At 44.9% G+C, this 26147-nt stretch overlaps 1 protein-coding gene across 2 annotated transcripts in view; it reads left to right on the forward strand.

Moving 5' to 3' along the window:
- Nucleotides 1-26147, forward strand: part of cryaa (crystallin, alpha A) — a 41954-nt gene that overhangs the window by 4975 nt on the left and 10832 nt on the right. Inside the window, exons 2-3 of one of the 2 annotated variants that reach the window (XM_048603181.1) lie at nt 19318-19372; nt 24313-24435. In XM_048603181.1, the coding sequence (XP_048459138.1) occupies nt 19318-19372; nt 24313-24435 (178 nt within the window). Of the gene's footprint in view, nt 1-19183; nt 19373-24312; nt 24436-26147 lie in introns of those variants that run through there. The other variant, XM_048603180.1, reaches the window with a different exon arrangement.

The following is a 26147-nucleotide window of genomic DNA, read 5'->3' on the forward strand; positions in this document are numbered from 1 at the left end:
TTTCAGTGATCTATGCACATGGACACCGAGATCTTTCTGCTCATCCAAACTACCAAGAATCTTACCATTAGCCCAGTACTCTGTATTCCTGTTATTCCTTTCATGGTCCCTATTAACCCTCCTAATTCTTAGGATAGTCTCAGGGCTGTCCGCTTCTTCTTGGAAAAAAGGGCCTGAACAGTCCCCATCCACCACCAGCCAGCCTTCTCCACCTGGCTGAGCTTGTCCTCACCCTGAACAACTTCTCTTAACTCCTCTCATTTTCTTCAGGCCAGAGTGGTGGCTATGGCTACCAGCATGGATCCCAGTTACGCTTCTCTGTTTGTGGTGTGCGTGGGACATTCTTTGTTTCAGTTCTATTCCAGCCCCCACCCACAACACCTTCTCCAATATATTAATGATATCATTAGTGCTGCTTCTCTCTCTCTCATATGGAATCGGAAAAGTTTATCAATTTCACCTCCAATTTCCACCCCAATTTCCACTCTCAACTTCACCTGGTCCATCTCTGGCTCCTGCCTTCCTTCCCTTCCTCAACATCTGCGTTTCCATTTCTGGTGATAGGCTGGCCACCAAAATGCACTACATACCACTACCAGTTACCTTAAGTATACATCCTCACACCCCACTTCCTGTAAAGACTCTACTCCATTCTCCCAGTTCCTCCGTCTCCATTGCACCTGTTCCAATGATGCCAACTTCGACAAGGGGGCCTTCAAAATGTCTACCTACTTCTTCAGCCGAGCATTCCGCAGCACCATAGTTGACAGGGCCCTCAGTCAGGTCTGACCCATACTCCGCACTTCAGCCCTCACCTCCTCTCTTCCCTACCATGACAGCAATAGGGACCCCTTGTCCTCACCTACCACTCCATCAACATCCCACATCCAGAGGAACATTAGCTGCCATTTCTGCCTCTTCTAGCAGGATGTCACCACCAGACACATATTCCCTTCCCCTCCCTTGTCAATCTTCTGCAAGGACCGTTCCCTCTAGGACACACTGCTCTGCTCCTCCTTCACTCCCAACAACGTCCCAGAGTCCCATGGCACCTTCCTCTAACCACAGAAAGTGTAACGCCTGTTTACTTCCTACCTCCTCGGTATCCAAAGCCCCAAACGCACCTTCAGGTGAAGCAACGCTTTACCTGCACTTCCCACAATCTAGACTACTGCATATGCTACTCACAATGTGGTCTCCTCTACATTGGGGAAACGAAGCATAGAATGGGGGACTGCTTCACAGAATATTTACCTTCTGTCCACAAAAAGGACCCTGAGCTTCTAGTTGCCTGCCAGTTCAACACACCACCCTGTTCCCTGGCAAACATCTTTGACTAATGTTTATGCAGTGTTCCAGCGAAGCTCAGCACAGGCTCATTTTTGGCTTAAGAACTCTACAGCCTTGTGGATTCAATATCGAGTTCAACAACTTTTGGGTTTGAGCCTCTCCCACGTCCTTACCCCAACCTCCACACTCAAGGCCTTGTTATCACATGGTCTGCTATTACACACAACCCTTTGTTCGCCACTAACAGACTCCACTAATAGTCATTCATCCTCCCAGCCTGACCATTATCCACTCCATTGTTCAACTGTCGTCCTCTGTTTGAGTTCTGTCTCCACATCTCATTTGTTTCCTTACTCCTTCCCCCCACACCATGCTATCTTCTGCATAATAAAACATTTTCATAGCTACCATCAGTTCTAAGGATAGGTCACTTGACCCAAAATGTTAACTCTGATTTCTTACCACAGATGCTGCCAGATGTGCTGAGCTTTTCCAGCAATATCTGTTTTTGTGACCAGGAATAACTGGTTAGCCTAATATCAGTTGTAGGTAAAATGCCCTAGTCTATTAGAAAGATTTTGATACTGACACTTAGAAAATACCAATGGGATTACACAAAGTCAACATGGATTTATGGAAGTAAAATAGTATTTGACAAAGCAATGGGAGCTTTTTTGAGGATGCATTGAACAAAATTGATGAGGCAGAGATAGTGTTTGGAGTGTATTTTGCTTTTCATAAAGCTTTTGAGTGTGTAAAATAAGAGTGCAGAATGAAAACATGTGGCAATGTTGGTAATATACTAGTTTGGATTGAGAATTGATTAACAGATAGGAAACAGAGAGTGGGAATAAATGTGTTGCTGTTGGAGTGGCTGGTGAGGTACCATAGGGATTAGTGCTTCGTTCCCAGCTATTCATGTATGTTTGATTTAGATGAACAAATCAAATGTAATATTTCCACATTTGTTGATGAGGCCAAGTTAGGTTGGAGTATGGGTGATGAATAGTTTGTAAAGAGATTTCAGGGCAATTTAGACAAGTTGAGTAAGTGGTCAGGTGCATAGCTGATGGAGTATCCCATGGATAAGTATAAAGTGGTCCACTAAGTAAGAAAAACAGAATGATATAATATTATTTGAATGGTAATAGATTGGAAAGGTTGATGTAGGAAAGAACCCATGCATTCCTTGGACACAATCATTGAAAGTAAGCATGCAGGTGCAGCAAGAAGTTAGGAAGGTAAATGATATGTTGGCTTTCGTTGCAGGGGAGTTTGAGTACAGGAGCAACAAAGTCTCAATGCAGGATTTTGGTGAGACTACATCTGGAGTATTATGTGCAGTTTTGGTTTATTTACCTAAGAATGCTCAAAGGCATAGTTGCCATAGATGGAGTGCAACAAAGGTTCACAAAACTGATTTCAGGAATGGCAGGAGGATCATATTAGGATAGACTGTGTTGACTGGGCCTGTATTCACTGGACTTTAGAAGAATGAGAGGAGATCTCATTGAAACCTACGAATTTATGACAAGAGGCTGTGGAAGTCTCCACCACATGAAACAGTGGAGGCTAAGTCACTATAAAGAAAAAAAAGATAGATTTCTGTACATTCAAGGCATCAAGGAGTCTGGGGAGAGTGCTGAAGAATGGTATTGAGCCAGAGGATCAGCTATGATCACATTAAGTAGTGGAGCAGCAATGAATGTCCAAAAGCCCTACTCATTCACCTGTTTTCTGTGTTTCATATTAATGCAGTGTGAAGCAGAATCATAGAAGCCTTTCAATGTGAAAGCAGGCCATTCTGCATATTAAGTCCACACCAACCCTCTGAAGACCATCCCACCCAGACCCTCCCTCTACCCTACCCTCGCATTTCCTATGGCTAACCCACCTAGCCTGCACATTCCTGGACACTATGGGCAATTTAGCATGGCCAATCCATGTAACCTGTACATCTCCAGACAGTGGGAGGAAATTGGAGCACCAGAGGAAACCCCACATAGACGTGGGGAGAATATACAAACTCCACACAGTCAGCCGAGTCTGGAATTGAATTTGGGTCCCTAGTGCTGAGGCAGCAGTGCTAACCACTGAACCACTGTGCTGCCTTTCCCAAAATCAAATTACTTTGACGTAATAGAAATGATTGATCTTGTGCAACCCTGACTTTTAGCAAAAAAACATTAACTTTTCACATACATCATGAGAGGTTGTCCTTTATTGCTAAAAAATCTAAATTCTTTGGCCCAGATTTTCCAATCAGGGTCAGAAACCTAATTTCTGACCTTGGTTAGACAAAAACAAACCACACACTTATCTTTAGAATAGCTTTGTACAAAAACTTCTGAGCAAAGAATCTACACAGCCAGCAGAGAAATGAATCTGTGCTGAAAACCCGCCACTTTTCTCAATACTAGTTGCCATATTTCAAGATTTAAAGTTCCTGCAGCCACTTAGACATTTTTAGAAGTGGTGAAAGAAGGTAAATAGGTGGGTGGGTTCACAGGTGTCAGGTGGGTGGCTGGTAAATGGCCAAATGTTTATGGTAAGTCAGATGGGAGAAGAGGTCAGGTTGTTGGGGTAGGAGGGAAAAAGGAAGAGGAGGATGAGAAGTACTCTGCCTTCTCAGGTTAGAACAGACCAGGAGAACTTTGGATCTGTGGGTCAGACAGTCCAGCTTGCCAGATAATTTCCTACACCATTCTTGAACATCTGTGCATGAGGACTTCCATAGGGTCCTGACGCACAACAGCCAGAGTACATCTGGTCTCCAACCATCAGGAGACTGCAAAACTTGGGCCTTGGAGCTCACCCTCCACTCTCTGCTAAAGTCAAAAACTACCCTGGTGTATACCGCTACAGTTGTAGAATAGCACACCACTGAAGTCAGCTGTTCAGCTCCTCACATGTGTGCATGGCAACCTGTGATGTCAAGTCTTCCAGCTCACTGGTGCATGCTGCATTCCCACCAATTCCACTTTTTCATATGATAACAGCAGTATGAAGGAATGACCCTATCTTTATTATGTTTAGAGGGGGGTGGTGGTTTAGAGCTGTGGAGCGGGCAATGGAGGAGGCGCAATAGAGGGCTGTCTGCATGACAGTGGGGGGAAAAGAGCATTGTTTGAAAAAGGCAGGCATTTGAGATGTTTGGGAGTGGAATGTCTCCTTGTCAGAGCAGATGCGACAGAAGTAGAGGATTTGGGAAAATGGGATGGTGTTTTTGCAGGATAGAGGGTGGGAGGAGGTGTAATCGAGGTAGCTGTTGGAGTCTGTGGGTTTATGGTAAATGTCAGTCCGTAAACTCGCATCAGAAATAGAAACAGAGAGGTCAATAAATGGGATAGAACTGTCTGAGATAGACCAAGTGAATTTGAGGGTGGGGTGGAAGTTGTTAGCGAAGTCAATGAACTGCTGCAGTTCGGTCTGGGTGCAGGATGCAGCACCGATACAGTCATTGATGTTAATGGCAGAAGAGTTGGGGAACAGCACCGATCTGTGTGCTGAAGAGGGATTCTTCTTACCGGCCTCTTACCCACCCTGGACCTCCTCATTGCTAACTGCTGATGTGACATTGACCGCCTCAATTTCTCCACCCCCTCACCCACTCCAACCTCTCCCCCTCTGAACGTGCAGCGCTCCACTGTCTTCGCACCAATTCCCGTTTTACTATCAAACCAGCTGACAAAGGCGGGGTGGTGGTAGTCTGGAGGATGGACCTCTATATCACAGAGGCTGAATGCCAACTCTTTGACACCGCGTCCTACCTGCCCCTTTGACAATGACCCATCAAGTCACCGTCTCCCACACTGTCCATGACTTCATTGCTTCCGGTGACTTCCCCCCCACTTCCTCCAGCCTTATAGACCGCAGCCCCGCACCATCTGGTACTACCTGCTCCCCAAGATCCACAAGTGCAACTACCCTGGCTGACCCATCATCTTCGCATGCTCCTGCCCCACCGATCTCGTCTCTTCTACCTTGACTCCATTCTCTCCCACTTGGTCCAGGCACACCTGACCTACATCCTGGACACAAATCACGCCCTCTGCCTCTTTGGTAACTTAAAGTTCCTTGGCTCCCAGTGCTTTGTCTTTACTCTGAATGTTTAATCCCTATACACGTCCATACCCCACAAGGACAGCCTAGAGGTCCTCAGTTTTTTCCTCTCCAATGGACCCATCTAGTGCCTCCCACCTATACCTTGCTCCACCTCACTGAACTAGGCCTCACCCACAATAACCTTTCCTTCAATTCTTCCCACTTTCCCCAAATCCAGGGGGTTACCATGGGCACTCACGTGGGCCCCAGCTATGCCTGCCTGTTTGTCAGTTATGTTGGACAGTCCCTCTTCAGTACATATATCGGTAATGTTTCCCAACTCTTCTGCCATTACATTGTTGACTGCATCGGTGCAGCAGCCTGCACCCAGGCTAATCTGGAGCAGTTCATCGACTTTGCAAAGAACTTCCACCCTGCCCTCAATTTAACTTGGTCTATCTCAGACAGTTCTATCCCCTTTCTTGACCTCTCCGTTTCCATTTCTTGTGACAGTTTGCGGACAGACATATACTATAAACCCACAAACTCCTATAGCTACCTAGACTACACCTCCTCCCACCCTGTATCCTGCAAAAACACCACCCTGTTTTCCCAAAGAGATTGTAAGAACTGCCGATGCTGGAGTCAGAGATAACACAGTGTAGAGTTGGAGGAACACAGCAGGCCAGGCAGCATCAGAGGAGCAGGAAAATTGACGTTTCAAGTCAGGACCCTTCTTCAGAAATGGGGGAGGGGGAAGGGAGCTCTGAAATAAATAGAGAGCGGAGGGGTGGGGCTGGGGAAGGTCGGTGAGATGGTGATAGGTGAGTGCACGTTCACCTGCACGTCTGCTCTCGATGTGGCCTCCTCTACATTGGTGAGACCAAGCGGAGGCTTGGAGACCGCTTTGTAGAGCACCTGCGCTCTGTTCGCGATAAATGACAACACCTTCCAGTCGCAAACCACTTCAACTCCCCCTACCACTCCCTGGACAACATGTCCATCCTGGGCTGCCTCCGGTGTCACAATGACGCCACCCGGAAACTGGAGGAGCAGCACCTCATATTCCACCTTGGGAGCCTACAGCCCGATGGTCTCAATGTGGACTTTACCAATTTTAAAATCTCCCCACCCCTCCAGCCTCATCCCATGACCAACCCTCCCTCTTATCCCCGCCTCCTTGACACACAACCTGTCTGTCTTCTCTCCCACCTTTTTCCTCCTCCCACCTCACTGACCAATCCCCACCACTGCCTACCTGCACTCACCATCCCATCTACCTTCCCCAGCCCCAGTCCTCCACTCTCTATTTATTTCAGAGCTCCCTTCCCTCTCCTCCACTTCTGAAAAAGGGTCCCGATATGAAACATCAGCTTTCCTGCTCCCTGATGCTGCCTGACCTGCTGTATACCTCCAGTTCCACGCAGTGTTATCCCATTTTCCCAATTCCTCTGTCTCCATTGCATTTGCTTTGATGAGGAGACGTTCCACTCCCAAGCATCCCGGATGTCTGCCTTTTTCAAACAATGCTCCTTTCCCCCCTCTGTCATCCAGACAGCCCTCCACTGTGCCTCCTCGATTCCCGCTCCACAACTCTTAACCACCACCCCCAAAACATGATAAAGATAGGGTTCCCCCTTGTCCTCACTTTCCACTCCATCAGCCACTGCATCCGACATATCATCCTCAAACACTTCCCCCAACTCCATTTAGACCCCACCACACGGAACATCTTCCACTCCCCACCCTTCTCTGCCTTCTGCAAGGACCATTCCCTTCGCCACTCCTTAGTTCATGCCACACTCCCCACCAACCATTCCAACTCACCCGATAACTTTCCCTGTAACTGTAAAAGATGCAACCACTGCCCACACATCACCTGCCTCACCTCCATCCAGGGCCCTAAACAGCCCTTCCAGGTGAGACAGAGCTTCACCTGCATCTCCTCCAACCCAGTCTGTTGCATCCGGTGCTCCCGCCATTGTCTTCTGTACGTCGGTGAGACCAAACGTAGACTACATGACCATTAAACCGAGCATCTCCGCCTGGCCCATAACGGCCAACCTAACCTCCCAGTCACTACCCATTTCAATACCCTGCTCCACTCGCCCTTCAACATGTCCATCCTCAGCCTCTTTGAGTGTTGCGGTAACTCGGAATGCAAATTTGAAGAACAACACCTTATCTCCCGCCTGAGTACCCTGCAGCCTGGAGGACTCAACTTTGAGTCCTCCAATTTCAAATAACCTTCTTACCCATCCCCCCGGCTCCCTTCCAGCCCCACCTCCTCCCATTCCACCTTCTGGCCTTCCCTCCCAGCCACCAACCAGATTCATCCCTCCCATCGACCAACCAGGTTGTACCTACCACCAGTGTCCATCTGTCACCACCATTCTGCCTCCACCCCTCCCTTCTCTTTATCTGCAGCTCCCCCTACCGCCACATCCAGTCCTGAAGAAGGGTAATACCAGAAACGTTGACTGCTCCTTTCCTCCAGATGCTGCTTGGCCTGGTGTGTTCTTCCAGCCTCCTGGAATATTGACTGTGTTTGGAAAGTTGGGGAGGAGTCCTCAGGTTCCCACTCTCCACAGCCCCCACCTCCAACCAAACCCCATCCTCACTCTCTGTTCTCACCATGTCCCCACCACCCAACAAACCCTGTCCTCTGCAGAATTGTGCACGTGCCAGCAGACACTTATTTTTAAATGAAATTAATGAAAGCACGTTTAGCTCAATTTGTGTTACATTTAGGAGCAGAGACAGTGGGAATAACCTCCGACATGGCAGCTATGTTAGTGAGGTGAGGGGAAAGGATAATTTTCAACAGATCCAAAAACACTGATCATGTGCAAGTCAGCCCTCAATTTTCTGTTAAAATTGGAAGTATGACTTTTACATGAGTAGATATGTTTATAATGATTTACCGTAATGTCCAATAAAAATACAAGATATTACTTCATCTTGTGAATTTTCTTTAACTTGTTCATTGTAGTCGTCATCTTGTCTTTTTATTTATCTCAATTCAGAATTTTGACACCTATGATTTCTACAGATCTTAATCTTTCTTTATCTACTGCTCACCTTGATCCTGCTTTTCCACTTTGCCTTAGATGACTTTGGGAGGGCATCCTCTGGTGACATGGGCGGGGACTGGCAGGTGGTTCTGGCTTGCTGGGGTATGTGCTGCACCTGGAGGATGCCAAAGTCCCTCAGCCTCCTCTTGAGAGCCAATGAACAAAAGCATCTATGGCATGAGTATGAGTGCATATCGGATAGACACTGATTGTTCTGCTGGTCCTAGCTCTCCATGTCTGTTGCCAGTTGGTCCATAGTAAGAATCACATGTGGGAACCACAACATCAGACAGAACATGGGCAGATTCGCTGGTCTTCACTCTAGTCTGCACATGATCTCTGGTACCTCTGTCAGATGTTTCCCTGTTTGCCTCTGAACCTCTCCATACATTCCATTAACTAATGGCCAGCTCCAGAGGCTCATCATGGGGACTGGCATGTTCTCCAGAAACCCACAAAGTGTTGGTGATCTCAGCTGTTTTTCCCTTTTCTTTAAAGTTGAATATACTCAAGATTGCTTCTCCTGTGGTTGTTAAATCCACCTTTATTTCTTGATGCCTCATTTTTCTTAAAAACCTTGTGTCTCTAGTCTTGCTTTACCCTTATAACTCCCATTGGGAGACTCCTTGGATGCATATCCACCTGTCTGATAGGCTGGCACCTCTCTGTGAACCCGGAATTCAGCCCAGCTTTGTCGTTCTTGCAGTTTGGCATCTTTTATGAACTCCTCTTCATGGTCAGACAACACAAAGATTGGGGGAATTCTATATAGTGTAGAAGGTTGTCAAAGGATACAGCAGGATATAGATCAATTGCAAATGTGGGTGGAGAAATGGCAGATGTAGTTAAATCTGGGTAAGTGTGACATACTGCACTTTCGGAGATGAAATTTTAACGAAACATAAACAGTCAATGGCAGGACCCCGAACAGCATTGATGTACAGAGGATCTTGGGGTTCAAGTACAAAGTTCCCTGAAAGTGGTCACACAAGTAGATAGAGTGGTAAATAAGGCTTATGACATGTTTTATTGGTGAGGGAATTGAGAACAAGAGTCAGGATGTCATGTTGCAGCTTTATAAGACTTTGGTTAGGCCACCTGTAGACTATTGCGTTCAATTCTGATTGCCACATTACAGGAAAGATGTAAGGTTTTGCAGAGGGTGCAGAAGAGGTTTACCAGAATGCTGCCTGTCCATCTTCTCTCCCACCCATCCGCTCCACCCGTCCCACTGACTAATCCCCACCACTCCCTACCTGCACCCACCTATCACCATCCCACCTACCTTCCCCCACCCTACCCCTCCTCTCTCTATTTATTTCCCAGCTCCCTTTCCCCTCCTCATTTCTGAAGAAGGGTCCTGACCCGAAACATCGACTTTCCTGCTCCTCTGATGCTGCCTGGCCTGCTGTGTTCCTCCAGCTGCACACTGTATTGTCTCTGGCTCCAGCATCTGCAGTTCTTGCTATCCCTAGAAATACTAGGGTTGTTTTCTCTGGAGCAGCGAAGGCTGGGAGGAGACTTGATAGAAGTCTATAAAATTATGAGATGTGTAGACAGGGATGACAGTCACAATCTTTTCCCCAGAGTTGAATTGTTTAAAACTAGGCGGCTTGCATTTAAGATGGAAAGTTCAACGGAGATCTGAAGGGCAAGTTTTTTACACAGAGCGGCAGGCATCTGGACCGTGCTGCAAAGGTTGGCAGTGGAGGCAAATACAATAAGGGCATTTAAGGAATTATTAGAGAAGCACATGAATATGCAAGAATGGAGGGATATGGACCACGGGCAGGCAGAAGGGATTAGTTTAATTTAGGTATCATGTGCGGCATGACACGGTGGGCCAAAGGCCTCATTCCTGTGCTGTACTGTTGTATGTACTATGTATTAAGAATTCATGATCACATGGGTTTCTGCTCCTGGTGTATTTCCTGGTCTGCAGTACATTTCTGTCCTTGTTAAACCTGGCCCTCTACCTTGCCCTCGATCTCTTTCAGGACTGCTCTGTTTGATGTTCCCACTTATTGTTGGATTTCTTTCAATATTGTGATCTCTTTTTAGGGGCATGTTCACTCCTGGACCTATTGTTTGAGCTTACACTGTGTTTTCTTGCCTTGCATCTTTGTATTTCATGTTCCCAATCCATGGCTCTGACATCCTTCCCTTCGTATTGTACATTCATCCAGATTTTATATTTTACAGTGACTTTCCCTGATCTACTTAACAGAGTCACATTTTCCTTTTGACTAGCTTCTTCTGGTAGAGATTGTCTTTAGTTCCCAGTTTTGGTAATTATTCTTTGGGACACATTAACCATCAGAACTGATCTGTCCATCATCAGACAAACTGTAAATATGGCAGTTTGATCTTCACACTGTGCAAAATTCGGATATGAGACGTATTGGCACCTTATTAGTTTCAAAAACTCCTTAAGAATTTTTAAATTTGTCTTTACATCCAAATCCTTTCTGCAGATTGTGAACAGCTATGGACCTAGCGCTGATCTTTATGGTACTTCACTGGAAACAGTCTGCCATCCAGAGAATGAGCAGTTTATTCCTATTTGTTTGCTTTCTTTCTGTTAACCAATTCTCATGCCATACTAATAAATTCTCCCAATCCACATGCTGTGAAGTTATTTACAATTTTCTGGTTCAGACTTTGTCAAAAGCTTCTGAAAATTCAAATATATGGCATCAACTAGTTCTCTTCTGTCAATACCACAAGCAATATTTTCAAAGTAGTCCAACAACTTTATCAAAGGTGGTTTCTCTTTCATAAATCCACCTTGACTGTACCCAACTTTGCCATTCTTTTTGAAAGGTACAGTCATCACATCCTTATAATAGATTCTAACTTTTTCCCCATGATTGGCATCAAACCAATAGGTTTCCATTTTCCTTGTTTCTCGCTGCTTAAACAGTAGAACATTCTGATACTGCTTACATGCTCCTCACTGTTGCCCTGCATCTCTTGTGATCTCAGATCATCTGCTGCAAACTCTAAATTCCAGGGGAGAAAATGACCCCAAAGTTGGTGTTGAAAGGCACATACTGCAGTGAGTTTTAATTCACATTTCCTCTGTGAGATTTTGGTATTTTGCCATGAATTTGAGCATGTTCAGAGATTTCCCAGGTGAATCTAGAATTTGAGATTGTACTGATGAAAATGGCATGACACCAGGTTATAGTCCAACAGGTTTATTTGAAATAGCAAGCTTTCCGAGCTCACCTTCTTTCTCAAGTGTAGTGTGAGAGAGAGGGTTTAAGACACAGAATTTATAAGCAGAAAGGTAACAACCCTAAAACTGGCCACCTCTTGTTGAATTTTTAATCATTTAGAAAGGAGACTCCTGATTAAAATGCAAATTCCTTTCAAATTCCTTTCCAGATTCCTTTCAAGTCATTGTCCCGAGATAATTAAAGGCTTTAATAATGTATGCAAGAAGTGACATCTCAGGTCAGACAATGCATTTTAGGTGTGAGGGCTTGCTTAGAATCTGTCTATGTTTTAAACTGGGGTCAGTTTTTTATCATTATTCATTAATGGAATGAGGGTGTCGCTGGCTAGACATCACTTATTGCCCATCCCTAATTCATTCAGAATCAACCACATTGCTGTGGGTCTGGAGTAACATGTAGGCCAGACCAGGTAAGAATGGCAGTTTCCTTCCCTAAAGGACATTAGTGAACCAGATGGCCTTTTTGACAATCGATAATGGATTCATGGTCATCGTTAGATTCTTAATTCCAGATATTTTAATCAAATTCAAATTCCACCATCTGCTGTGACAGAATTCAAACCCCGCTCCCCAGAACATCATCTTGGTCTCTGGATTAGCGGTCCAATGATAATACCACTAGGCCATCGCCTCCCCTTTGCTTTGTTTGAGCAGAACAAAACAGAATGTATCTGCAACTACACAAACATCTTGTTTGTGCCAAAGATCGGAGGCTGAATGTCCTTGACCCTTGAAGTGTTCCCCCACTGATTATTGATATTATCTACCCCAGTCCAACACTGGCATCTCCACATGATGAAAATGGAGCCTCAGGTTGCAGAGTCAGTGTTGACTTAGTACCAAGGCTGAGATCATGGGATCAAAGGATTTACTCATTCACATCATAACAGCCTTCACTAAAAAGACCAGACAGAGAAAATTGCTGAGCTTGTCCTGAGCGCTGGCCAACATTTGCATGAAACATCATGCTTGCTGTTATACAGTGTACGCAGGAAGGATTTGCTAAGCTTGTTCTGTGGCTGTGAACTGGAAAATGGATCCGCTGTTTGACAGATTAAACTCTCATCTCGAAACTGAGGCGCCTGATAAATTGCAGGAATGGTAGAATCAGCTTGCAGAATATCTGCTTATCCTGCATCAAAAGACTAGCTAGAGCCTGGACATAATGGAGAGATGTCAGCCTAGCCACCTCACACCAGCCTGCATTCTGCATGGATCACGGTTTCATTGAGTGTTTTCTCGAGAAGCTAATAAGCCCTGCAAATAGCAAGATAGTACTTTGTGTTGATTTTGGTAACTGTGATAGGGTTAGGTTTAGCTACAATGTCTCACAAATCCAACAGCAGTAATCTAACTCCCTCCCTGACAGCACTATGACTGTCCACTCAATACATGTACTGCAGTGGTTCAAGAAGGCAGCTCACTACCTCCTTCTCAAGGGCAACTCTGGATGGGTAGTAAATGTGACCCAGCTAGCGATGCCCACATCCTGTAAAAAGCTAAACAAAAGAAAACAAGTCAGGGGTGGTGAAACTGTCATCAGCCACATTACCCTCTGTTTAGTCTTCGATAAATCTGAAATCCATGCTCACTGTAATTGCTGATCCCTTGGCGTGTAACAGCTGCATTCCCAAGTCTTACAACTCTGCAGTTCCCCAGTGGAGCCTCCACCCCAACATAAGCAGTCTGCTTGACTTTAGCTCATTAAATTCCAGGACTGTCTCTGAGCCAGTTTGGGTGTGTCCCTGAATTTGGGTTCCAAACAGTGCAAGGCTAGGGTGAGTGGGCTGTGTTTCTAAGAGCAGGAAGAATATTTATTCTGAATCAGGCAGTTGTATAGAAACGTACAGGAATAGACCATTCAGTCCCTCAATGTTAGATCATTGGTTCCCCCGTACCTCAACTCAGTTTACCCATGTTTGCTCTATATTCCTCGATACTGATTAAATTTATCAGTCTTGCACACAATGTAATCTATATGGACTTTACAAAAGCACGTCATAGAATCATAGAATCCCTACAGTGTGGAAACAGGCCCTTCGGCCCAACACGTCCACACCGACCCTCAGAGCATCCCATCCAGACCCGTCCCCCATATAACCCACCTAATCTACACATCCCTGAACACTATGGGCAATTTAGCATGACCAATCCACCAAGCCCACTCAACTTTGGACTGTGGGAGGAAACTGGAGCACCTGGAGGTAACCCACGCAGACAGGAAGAGAATGTGCAAACTCCACACAGACAGTCACCTGGATTTGATAAGGCCCCTCATGGTAGGCTGGTCTAGAAGATTATGTCACATGGGATCCACAGTGAGTTGGTAAATTGGATACAAAATTGAATGGGTAATTAGAAGGTAGAGGGTAGTTGTGGAGGAGTGTTTTGCTGCCTGGAGGTCTGACCAGTGGTGTTTTGCAAGGATCAGTGCTGGGACCTCTGTTGTTTGTATTATACATAAATGATTTGGATGAAAATGTCAGTGGTCTGATTAGTGAGTTTGCAAATGAAATCTTCCCCAGTGGAGTAGTGGTTAAGATTCTGCAATTTCACTGCCGCGGCCTGGGTTCGATTCCTGGTTAAGGAACGAGGAAAAGGGCTGCATGGTGACTCGGTGATTAGCACTGCTGCCTCGCAGCACCAGGGACCCTGGGTTGATTCCAGCCTTCAATGATTGCGTGGAGTTTGCACGTTCTCCTTGTGTCTTCATGGGTTTCCACCAGTTGCTCTGGTTTCCTCCCACAGTCCAAACATGTATGAGTTAGTTAGATTGGCCATGCAAAATTGTCCATAGTATCCCAGGATGTGCAGGCTAGGTGGATTAGTCATGACAAATGCTGGGTCCTGGGAATAGGGTAGAAGGGCTGGGTTTGTGTGGGATGCTCTTCAGAGGGTCGGTGCAGACTTGATGGACTGAATGGCCTCTTCCTGTACTGTAGGGATTCTGAGATTCTATGAAAATTGCTGGAGTTGTGATGGTTGAGGGAGGTTGTCAGAGGATACAGCAGGAGTTAGATCAATTGGAAAATTAGGCACAGAAATGGCAGATGGAGTTTAGTCCAGGCAAGTATGGGATGATGTATTTTGGGAGGTCAAATGAAAAAGGACAGTATACAGTAAATAGCAGGACCCTTAGAAGCAATGAGGGATTTTGGGGTCCAAGTCTATAGCTCCCTGAAAGTGGATAAGGTGGTAACGAAGCTGTATGGCATGCTTGCCTTCATCAGTCAGGGCATTGAATATAAAGGAACAAAACCAAAGTTGCTGGAAAAGCTCAGCAGGTCTGGCAGCATCTGTGAAGGGAAAAACAGAGTTAACATTTCAGGTCCGGTGACCCTTCTTAGAACATTGTTGGCATTGAATATAAAGGTTGGCAAATCATGTTGTAGCTTCCGGATGCTCCTTCTCCACTTTGGGAGTTCTTGGGTCAGTGAATCCCAGGTGTCTGTAGGAATGCTGCATTTCACCAATGGAGCCTTGAGGGTATCCCTGAAGCGCTTTCTCTGTCCACCTGGGGCTCGCCTGCTACTTCGAAGCAGGAGCTCCTGCTTGGGGAGTCTCATGTTGGTCATGTGGATGATATACCCAGCCCATCGTAGCTGATCAAGGTTGGTCAGTGCTTCAATGTTGGCCTGGTCATCATCGCTGGTGTTGGTGTATCTTTCCTCCCAACAGATTCAACCTGCTCTTGTAGCGGATGTGTAAGATAAATCCCTGGGTCCTCATGGGATCTATCCCAGAATATTGAGGGATGCAAGAGAACAAATTGCTGGAGCATTGACAGACTTCTTTGTATCCTTTTTGGCCACAGGTATGGTCCCAGAGGTTTGGAGAATAGCTAATTTTGTCCCATTGTTTAGAAAGGATAACAGGGATAATCCAGGAATTACAGGCCTGTGAGCCTCACGTTGGTGGGAGGGAAATAATTGGAAAAGATCCTTAGGGATTGGTCTATAACCATTTAGAAGCAAATAGACTGATTAACGATAAACAGCATGGTTTTGTGTGGTGAAGATCGTGCCTCACTAACTTGATTAAGATATTTTTGGAGGTGACGAAGATGATTGTGAGGGAGAAGCAGTTGATGTCTACGTGGACTCAATAAAACCTTTGATGAAGTCCCTCATGGCAGACTGGTACAAAATGTAAAGTCACATGGTATCAAGGGTGAGCTGGCAATATGGATACAGAACTGGTTTAATCATAGGAGACAGAGTGTAGCGGTTGAAGGATGCTTTTTGGAATGGAGGGCTGTGACTAGTGGTGTTCCATAGGGATCAATGCTGGGACCTCTGCTGTTCATGATCTTATGATCAGGGGAGGCAATGGCCTAGAGGTATTATCACTGGACTGTTAATCCAGAGACTAAGATAACATTCTAGGTTTGAATCCTGCTACGGCAGATGGTGGAATTTGAATTCAATTAAAAATTATCTTGAATTAAGGATCTAGTGATGACCATGAATCTCCTGTCGATTGTTGGTTTTACGACCATTAGTTGGTTCACTAATGTCCTTTAGAGATGGAAACAGCCATCCTTACGTGGTGTGGCCTACATGTGACTCCAGACCCACAGCCATGTGGTTGATTCTCTGAGCAACTGGGATGAGCAATAAATGCTGCCAAAAAAGTGACACCCTCATCCTGTGAATGAATAAGGGATCTACATTAATGATTTGGAGGTAAACGTAGCCGGTCTAATTAGCAAGTTTGCAGACAATAAAAAGATTGATGGAGTTGTGGATAGTGAAGAGGATTATCAGAGGATACAGCAGGATGGAGATCAGTTGGAGGCATGGGCAGAAAAATGGCAGATGGAGTTTAATCTGGACAAATGTGAGATGATGCATTTTGGAAGGTCAAGTACAGGTGGAAATTATACAGCGAATGACAGAACCCTTCAGGGTATTGACATGCAGAGGGATTTGGGTGTGCAGGTCCACAGATCGCTGAAGGTGGCAGCGCAGTAGATAATGTAGTAAAAAAGGTCTATGGCATGCTTGCTTTCATTGAAAGAGGCATTGAGTATAAGAATAGACATGTTATGCTGCAGCTTTATAGAACTTTAGCACCTGGATGAATACATGAATAGGAAGGGAATAGAGGGATACAGATCCTGTAAGTGAAGACAGTTTTAATATGGAAGGGCAAACGTGTTGGCGCAGGCTTGGAGGGCCGAAGGTCTTGTTCCTGTGCTGTATTGTTCTTTGTTTATATGGTGAGTCCAGTTGAATTTCTGGTTAATGATAACCCCCAGGATGTTGATAATGATGGTTGATAAAGTAATAACCATCGAATGTCAAAGGATAGTGGTTAGATTGTCTCTTATTGGTGATGATCATTGCTTGGCGTTTGTGTGGCATGAATGTTACTTGCCAAGCTGGATTTTGTCCAGACCTTGTTGCATTTGAACATGGACTGGTTCAGTATCTGAGGAGTTGTAAATGGTGCTGAACATTGTGCAATCATCAGGAAATATCCCCACTTCTGACCTTTTGATGGAGAGAAGGTCATTGATGAAGCAGCTGAAGCTGGTTGGACCTAGGACATCACCCTGGTGAACTCCTGCAAAGATGTCCTGGAGCTGAGATGACTGATCTCCAACAACCACAACTATCTTCCTACATGTCAGAGAAAGACTCTGACTATTCAATCCTATCTATATCTCTCATAATTTCACATACTTCCATCAGTTCGCCTATCAGCCTCTGACCCTGGCAAAATCAATCCAAGTTTGTCCAACCTCTCCGTATAGATATTACACTGCAATTCAGGCAACACCCTGGTAAATGTTTTTTGCACCATCTCCATAACCTCCACAACCTGCTTATAGTGCGGTGACCAGAACGGCTCACAGTACTCCAAATGTGGTCTAACTAAAGTTTTTGCAGTTGGGGAGGCAGTGGTCTAGTGGTATTATCGCTGGACTGTTAATCCAGAGACCCAGACAATGTTCTGGGGACCTGGCTTCAAATCATGCCACAGCAGATGGTGGAATTTGAATTCAGTAAAGTATCTGGAATCAAGAATCAAAAACATGAATCCATTGTTGATTGTTGTAAAAACCTTTCTAGTTCACTAATGCCCTTTAGGGAAGGAAACTGCCATCCTTACCTGGTCTGGCCTACATGTGACTCTAGACCCACAGCAATGTGGTTGACTCTGAACAATTAGGGATGGGCAATAAATACTGCCTGGTCAGCGATACCCTCATCCCGTGAATGAATTGAAAAAAATAACCTGGACTTGCCAACTTTTATACTCAATGTTCTGACCAATGAAGGCAAGCATGCTGTATCCTTCTTGACCACCTTATCCACTTGTGTAGCCACTTTCAGGGAGTTACAGACTTGTAGCCCAAGCTCACTTACTGTCAGAGCTGGCCTGTAGTTTCCTGCTTTTCTGTCTCCCTTCCATTTTAAATAAAGGACTCACATTTGCTGTTTTCCAATTTAATGGAACATTGCTTGAGGAAATTTTGTAAAATTAAAACCAATGCATTAACAATCTAATTAGCCACTTCCTTTAGGACCATAAGATATTGAATTTTTTAAATTCATTCACAGGATAAGGTCATCATTGGCTAGGTTAGCCTTTATTGCCCATCCATAAGGGCAATTAATAGTCAGTCACATTGCTGTGGGATAGCAGCTTCTTTCCCTAAAGAGCATTAGTGAACTTGATGGGTTTTCTGATAATTGATTCATGGTCATCATTAGACTCCTAATTCTATATTTATTTATTGAATTCTAATTCCACCATCTGCTGTTGTGGGATTTAAACCCAGGTCTCCAGAATATTACCTGGGATTCTGGATTAACATGCTAGTAATAATACCACTAGGCCATCACCTCCCCATTGTCAACCATTTCAGTCAAGGGCCATCTATGCTGGAGTTCCTCAGGATTAAGTCCTCGTTCAAAATATCTTCGCATCAGAGAGCTATAAGTTTCCCTGCAAGACTCTCACTATCCTGACTTGGAAATGTATCGTCATTCTTTCACTGTCACTGGGTAAAAGTCCTGGAGTTCCCTCCCTAACGGCATTGTGTATCTACCAACAGCTTATAGACTGGCAGTAGTTCAAGAAGGTCAAAGTAATTTAAGGATGGACAATAATTACTAGCCTTGACAGTGACTCTTGACAACCCAAGAATGATTAAGATATACACTGTCTGTCCCCTAATACTCATGTGTTATCCACATGGCGGAGTTTCAAACATGTCATGGGGCTGACTGTTCAGAGTATTATGATTATGGAAATATTCTGACAGCCTCTTGTCTTATCTTCCTTTGCCTGAACACACTGTTGATTTGAAGAGTTAACTTGCACTGTCAGCAAAGCTGGGAGAGTCCTGCCCAGTCACCCGTCCACCATCTGCTGACAACCAACAGTTTTTCCAACTTTCGTCATGAGTTTGTCATTCCAGAATCATCCAGACTGCTGCTTTATTCATTACCACAAGTATATAAATGTGACTAGTGACTGGGACTCACAGCCTTGCAGCTTTGTGAATAGCCAGCAGGAGAGAATGGACCTTGCGATTCAGTATCCCTGGTTCAGACGTCCTCTAGCTTCTTTCTATCCAAGCCGCCTTTTTGATCAGTTTTTTGGAGAAAGTCCTTTTGACTATGATATTTTCCCTATCTTCTCTTCCACCATCAGCCCCTACTACAGGCTGCCAGTATTCCGGAACTTTCTGGACTCGGGCATATCTGAGGTAAAGATCTTTGTTTTTAACTGAAAAGTTTGTTACTTAATGATTCATGCAGCAACAGTAACTCCAATAAGAATGAGTGACATCTGTCTGAAACGTTGTGTGTATTTGTTCAGATATTGTTAAATGACTAATTCTACTGAAGTTTCCAGGTCAACATACATTGAGTTAATCAATACCTTATAGAAGAAAGTTAACACAGCAAATAATTTTATTCAGCTTGAGATGAAAGATTTCCATTTCTCCTGTTATGGGCACAGTGAAAAAGTCAGAGAAAGAGGGGATTGTGAGTGAAGGAGGGATATGAGTGAGGGATGGGCTATGAGTGACGAAGAGCATGTGAGTGAGGTAAGGGAGATGTTAGTAAGGAAGGGAAAATGTGAGTGAAGGAGGGGATGTGAGTGAGGGAGGGGGTGTGTGTGACGAAGGGGGTGTGAATGAGGAAGGGAGTGTGAGTGAGAGACAGATGATGTTGAGCGAGGGTGTGAGTGGGGGAAAGGTTGTGAGTGAGGAAGAGGGAGATGGTCAGGGAGAGAGTAATGTTGAGGATGGAGGTGATGATGAGTAAGGGTGTCCAGTGGAGGAAAGGTGAGTGAGGAAGAGGGAGATGGTGAGGAAGAGGGTGATGGTGAGGATGGAAGTGAGGGTGAGCAAGGATGTGAGTGGGGAAAGGTTGAAAGTGAGGAAGAGGGAGATGGTGAGGAAGAGGGTGATGGTGAGCAAGAGAGTAATGTTGAAGATGGGGGTGATGGTGAGCGAGGGTGTGAGTGGGGGAAAGGTTGTGAGTGAAGAAGAGGGAGATGGTGAGGGAGAGCGTAACATTGAAGATTAGAGTGATGGTGAGTGAGAAAGGGTGATAGTGAGGAAGGGGGTTGTGGTGAGGGAGACGGTGTGAGGGTGTCACTAGATGAGGGATAGGGCATGTCCGAAATGGTGGGTGGTGGAGTTTGGAGATGGAGAGACTGGCAGGGGAATGGGAATTGATTGAAGGTGCTCTGTTTTGGGATTTGAACCTGGGCCTTCCTGTCTCAATGGGAGGGATACTTCCACGGCACCACAAGAAGCCCAAACCATCCTATTCTATAACTTGTCTTCAATTCCATGAGCTACAGCTTTGATTCACAGTTTCCTCTGAGGTACTTTATTAAGCACATTCTGGAAATCCATATAAATGACATTCTCACACTCACCAGTCTACTGCATTATTCACTCCAAAAATTTGTTCTGATTCATGTATGACACACCTTTATAATTCACTGCTCTCTCTGATCAGCTGAAACTTTGGCAGATATTTAGTCACTCTGTCATAAATAATCTTGTAATTAGCAGACAGTAAATGTTGGGCTAAATGGTCATTAATTCCCAGATTCACACTCTCACCTTTTTTAAATAGCAGAGTAATGTGCATTCTACAAAACATAAGGAACACTTCCAGTATCAATTGAACTTTGGAAGATGATTATCTGTTATTACAGAGCCCTCACCTACTTTCTTTCAAACTCTTCATCAAGCTGCCTGGTCCTGGGGATATGGCACTACTTAATGGTAGCATGTTCTCTCCACACTTTCCCTGTCAAACAGTCTATATCCCAGGATATAGATGCTTCAGGCGGGATAGAGAGGGAGGTAAAAGGGGTGGAGGAGTTGCATTACTGGTCAAAGAGGATATCACAGCTGTACTGAAGGAGGGCACTATGGAGAACTTGAGCAGTGAGGCAATATGGGCAGAGCTCAGAAATAGGAAGGGTGCAGTAACAATGTTGGGGCTGTACTACAGTCCTTTCAACAGCGAGCATGAGATAGAGGCACACATATGTAGACAGATTATGGAAAGATGTAGGAACAACAGGGTGGTGGTGATGGGAGATTTTAACTTTCCCAACATTGACTGCGATTCACTTAGTGTTAGGGGTTTAGATGGTGCAGAATTTGTAAGGAGCATCCAGGAGGGTTTTCTAGAGCAGGATGTAAGTAGTCCAACTCGGGAAGGGGCCATACTGGACCTGGTGCTGGGGAATGAGCCCGGCCAGGTGGTTGAAGTTTCAGTAGGGGATTACTTTGGGAATAGTGACCACAATTCCGTAAGTTTTAGAATACTGATGGGCAAAGACGAGAGTGGTCCTAAAGGAAGAGTGCTGAATTGGGGGAAGGCCAACTATAGTAAAATTCGACAGGAGCTGGGGAATGTGGATTGGGAGCAGCTGTTTGAGGGTAAATCCACATTTGACATGTGGGAGGCTTTTAAAGAGAGGTTGATTACAGTGCAGGACAGACATGTCCCTGTGAAAATGAGGGATAGAAAGGGCAAGATTAGGGAACCATGGATGACAGGTGAAACTGTGAGACTAGCAAAGAGGAAAAAGGAAGCATACATAAGGTCTAGGCGACTGAAAACAGACGAAGCTTTGGAAGAATATCGGGAAAGTAGGACCAATCTGAAGCGAGGAATTAAGAGGGCTAAAAGGGGTCACAAAATATCTTTAGCAAACAGGGTTAAGGAAAATCCCAAAGCCTTTTATTCATACATAAGGAGCAAGAGGGTAACTAGAGAAAGGGTTGGCCCACTCAAGGACAAAGGAGGGGAGTTATGCGAGGAGTCAGAGAAAATGAGTGAGATTCTTAATGAGTACTTTGCATCGGTATTCACTGAGGAGAGGGACATGACGGATGTTGAGGTTAGGGATAGATGTTTGATTACTCTAGGTCAAGTCGGCATAAGGAGGGGGCAAGTGTTGGGTGTTCTAAAAGGCATTAGGGTGGACAAATCCCCAGGTCTGGATGGGATCTATCCCAGGTTTCTGAGGGAAGCGAGAGAGGAAATAGCTGCGGCCTTAACAGATATCTTTGCAGCATCCTTGAGCATGGGTGAGGTCCCGGAGGACTGGAGAATTGCTAATGTTGTCCCCTTGTTTAAGAAGGGTAGCAAGGATAATCCAGGTAATTATAGACCGGTGAGCCTGACGTCAGTGGTGGGGAAGCTGCAGGAGAAGATACTGACGGATTAGATCTATTTACATTTTGAAGAAAATGGGCTTATTAGTGATAGGCAGCATGGTTTTGTGCAGGGAAGGTCATGTCTTACCAATTTGATAGAATTCTTTGAGGAAGTGACAAAGTTGATAGATGAGGGACGGGCTGTGGCTGTCATATACATGGACTTCAGTAAGGCGTTTGATAAGGTTCCCCATGGTAGGCTGATGGAGAAAGTGAAGTCGCATGGGGTCCAGGGTGTACTAGCTAGATGGATAGAGAACTGGCTGGGCAACAGGAGACAGAGAGTTGTAGTGGAAGGGAGTTTCTCAAAATGGAGAACTATAACCAGTGGTGTTCCACAGGGATCTATGTTGGGACCACTGTTGTTTGTGATATACATAAATGATCTGGAGGAAGGTATAGATGGTCTGATTAGCAAGTTTGCAGATGACACAAAGATTGGTGGAGTAGCAGATAGTGAAGGGGACTATCGGAGAATGCAGCAGAATATAGATAGATTGGAGAGTTGGGCGGAGAAATGGCAGATGGAGTTCAATCCAGGCAAATGCGAGGTATTGCATTTTGGAAGATCCAATTCAAGAGCGAACTATACGGTAAATGGAAAAGCCCTGGGGAAAATTGATGCACAGAGAGATCTGGGTGTTCAGGTCCATTGTACCCTGAAGGTGGCAACGCAGGTGGATAGAGTGGTCAAGAAGGCGTACGGCATGCTTTCATTCATCGGATGGGGTATTGAGTACAAGAGTTGGCAGTCATGTTACAGTTGTATAGGACTTTGGTTCGACCACATTTGGAATACTGCGTACAGTTCTGGTCGCCACATTACCAAAAGGATGTGGATGCTTTGGAGAAGGTGCAGAGGAGGTTCACCAGGATGTTGCCTGGTATGGAGGGCGCTAGCTATGAAGAGAGGTTGAGTAGATTAGGATTATTTACATTAGAAAGATGGAGGTTAAGGGGGAACCTGATTGAGGTCTACAAAATCATAAGAGGTATAGACAGGGTGGATAGCAAGAAGCTTTTTCCCAGAGTGGGGGACTCAATTACTAGGGGTCACGATTTCAAGGTGAGAGGGGAAAAGTTTAAGGGAGATATGCGTGGAAAGTTCTTTACGCAGAGGGTGGTGGGTGCCTGGAATGCGTTGCCAGCAGAGGTGGTAGAGGCGGGCATGATAGCGTCATTTAAGATGTATCTAGACAGATACATGAATGGACAGGGAGCAGAGGGATACAGATCCTTGGAAAATAGGTGACAGGTTTAGATAGAGGATCTGGATCAGCACAGGCTTGGAAGCTGCCTATACACTGTCCCCATCAAACACTCCCAGGGACAGGGACAGCACAGAGTTAGATATAGAGTAAAGCTTCCTCCATACTGTTCCTATCAAACACTCTCAGGACTGTGACAACACAGGGCTCAACATAAAGAAAAGCATTCTCTACATTCCCAGATCAGAGTGATAACAGAAGAGTTACAATTGTGAAAGGAAGGAAAGAGAGATAGAAGCAAATTGTTCTTATTCATAAGAGGTATCAAGCAAGTGGGCAGAGCGACAAGATTACATTGAAGAGGTTTAGAACAGAGTGTAGGAGAAATTCTTCATAACAATCTGTGGAATTTACCTCAAAGGTCAGAGATTGAGCCAGAAACTTAACATTGGAGATAAATTGGATGTGGGAGAAGGTGATGAAATGATATGGTGGATAAGGTGGGTAGGTCTGATTGGTCAGCATGCTTGAGAGATATATAAACATCAACACCAACTAGATGGGCTGAATGGTCTGTTTTCTGTTTTGCATACACCACAGGTTTTTACAAAATTTTTGAATGATTTTCCTTACAGGTAACACTTGGGAAGAGTGATTCAGGTCCTGCTGTAATCTATCCAGGAAGTTCCAAGATGGGTCTGAAAGTGCTGTGTGTTACTGCTTACAAATATTGTGTTTCAGGTACGCTCTGAGAAGGACAGATTTATGATTAACCTGAATGTCAAACACTTCTTACCTGAGGAACTGACTGTGAAACTTGTTGATGACTTTGTGGAGATTCATGGCAAGCACACAGAGCGTCAGGTGGGTAAATGTTTCTCTTGTGTTTAAATCACCTCTTGCCAAGTGTCATTGAGTGAGAGATGACTTTATAACATAACACCACTCCTCTTGCCAGTATTGGTGACAAAAAACTTGATTACTCTGTTCATTCAGTGACTGTATTGTGGGCCTTTGCCTTTGGCTATTCAAGTGTAACAATCAATAGAGCTGACTGGAGGCTAGAGATAATGGGGCTCCTGAGCCGATCATACATCCGGGTGCAGGACAATAAATCATATCACTCAATCTGCAGCTTTCTGGCATCTCTCAGATCAGTCTCCATTCAGCGGAAACTCCCAGCTGTAATGGGACACCGGGAGGACAGCTAAAATGGGTAACCAATGGAGAGGTTCACCCGTCTTAAGGCAGGTGTGAAGGAGTGAATCTTGAAGGTGGTGGATGTAGTGCAAATCAAGCAGCTGCTTTGTCCTGAATGATTCTTCAGTGTTATTGGAGTTGCACTCATCCAGGAAAGTGCCCCTGAAAATGTCCCTTTGTACAAAAGCCAAATTCAACCAGGTGCGGCATTAAGATGTTCTAGCAAAACAAAGATGAATGGCAATTGAAGGGAAAATTCTCTGCTGGTTGGAGTCGTGTCTGGTGCATAGATGGTTGTGGTTGTTGAAGATCAATCATTTCAGCTCCAGGACATCTCTGCAGGAATTCCTCAGGGTAATGCCCTGGGTAATGTTACTTACCACTTGTTGGCCCAAACCTGGATATTGTCCAGGTCTTGCTGCATTTGAACATGAACTGCTTCAGTATCTGAGGAGTAGTGAATAGTGTTGAACACTTACAATCATCGGCGAAAATGCCCATTTCTGACCTTATGGTGGAAGAAAGGTCATTGATGATGCAGCTAAAGATGGTTGGGTCTAGGACACTACCCTGAGGAACTCCTGCAGAGATATCCTGAAGCCAACAATCATAAACAACTTCCTATGTGCCAGGTATGACTCCAACCAATGGAGTGTTTTTGACCAATTTTTAAATATTTATTGTTTCCACATGTACTGAGATACAGTGAAAAGTGTTGCTTTGTGTGCTCTACAGGCAGATCGTACCATGCAGAGTACATCAGGGAAGCCAGAACTGAGTGCAGAATACAGTGTTGCAGCCACAGAGAAGGTGCAAACAGAGAGAGATCAGAATTAACATTTGACAGGTCCAGCCAATTTCTATTGATTCCAACTAATCAAGCAGAGTCAGCATGGCTTCATGAAAGTGAAATCATGTCTGACTGATTTATTAAAGTTTTGTGAGGAAAGCTCAACCAGACTGGATGGAGGGGAACCAGCAGAAGTGTTATATTTGGACTTCCAGAAGGCGTTCAACAGGGTACCCCACAAAAGGTTAAGTCATAAAAGAGCCCACTGTGTTGGAGATAGTATATAACCTTGGTTAGGGAATTGGCTCATGGGCAGGAGACAGTGAATGTGGATAAGGGGTTCTGTTTTAGATTGCTGACCCCTGACCAGTGGGGTTCCACAGGGATCAGTGTTAGGATTGTAACTGTTGACAATATCTATTAATGACTTGGAGGGAGAAAGTGAATGTACTGTAGCCAAATTTACAGATGATACAAAAATAGGTTGAATTGCAAGTTGTGAGAGGAATGCAAACAGTTTACAGAGAGATATTCAAACAGGAGGCTGGAAGAACACAGCAAGTGAGGCAGCATCTGAAGGAAAGGA

Source organism: Rhincodon typus, chromosome 11 (genome assembly GCF_021869965.1).
Source record: "Rhincodon typus isolate 14 chromosome 11, sRhiTyp1.1, whole genome shotgun sequence".
Classification (NCBI taxonomy): domain Eukaryota; kingdom Metazoa; phylum Chordata; class Chondrichthyes; order Orectolobiformes; family Rhincodontidae; genus Rhincodon; species Rhincodon typus.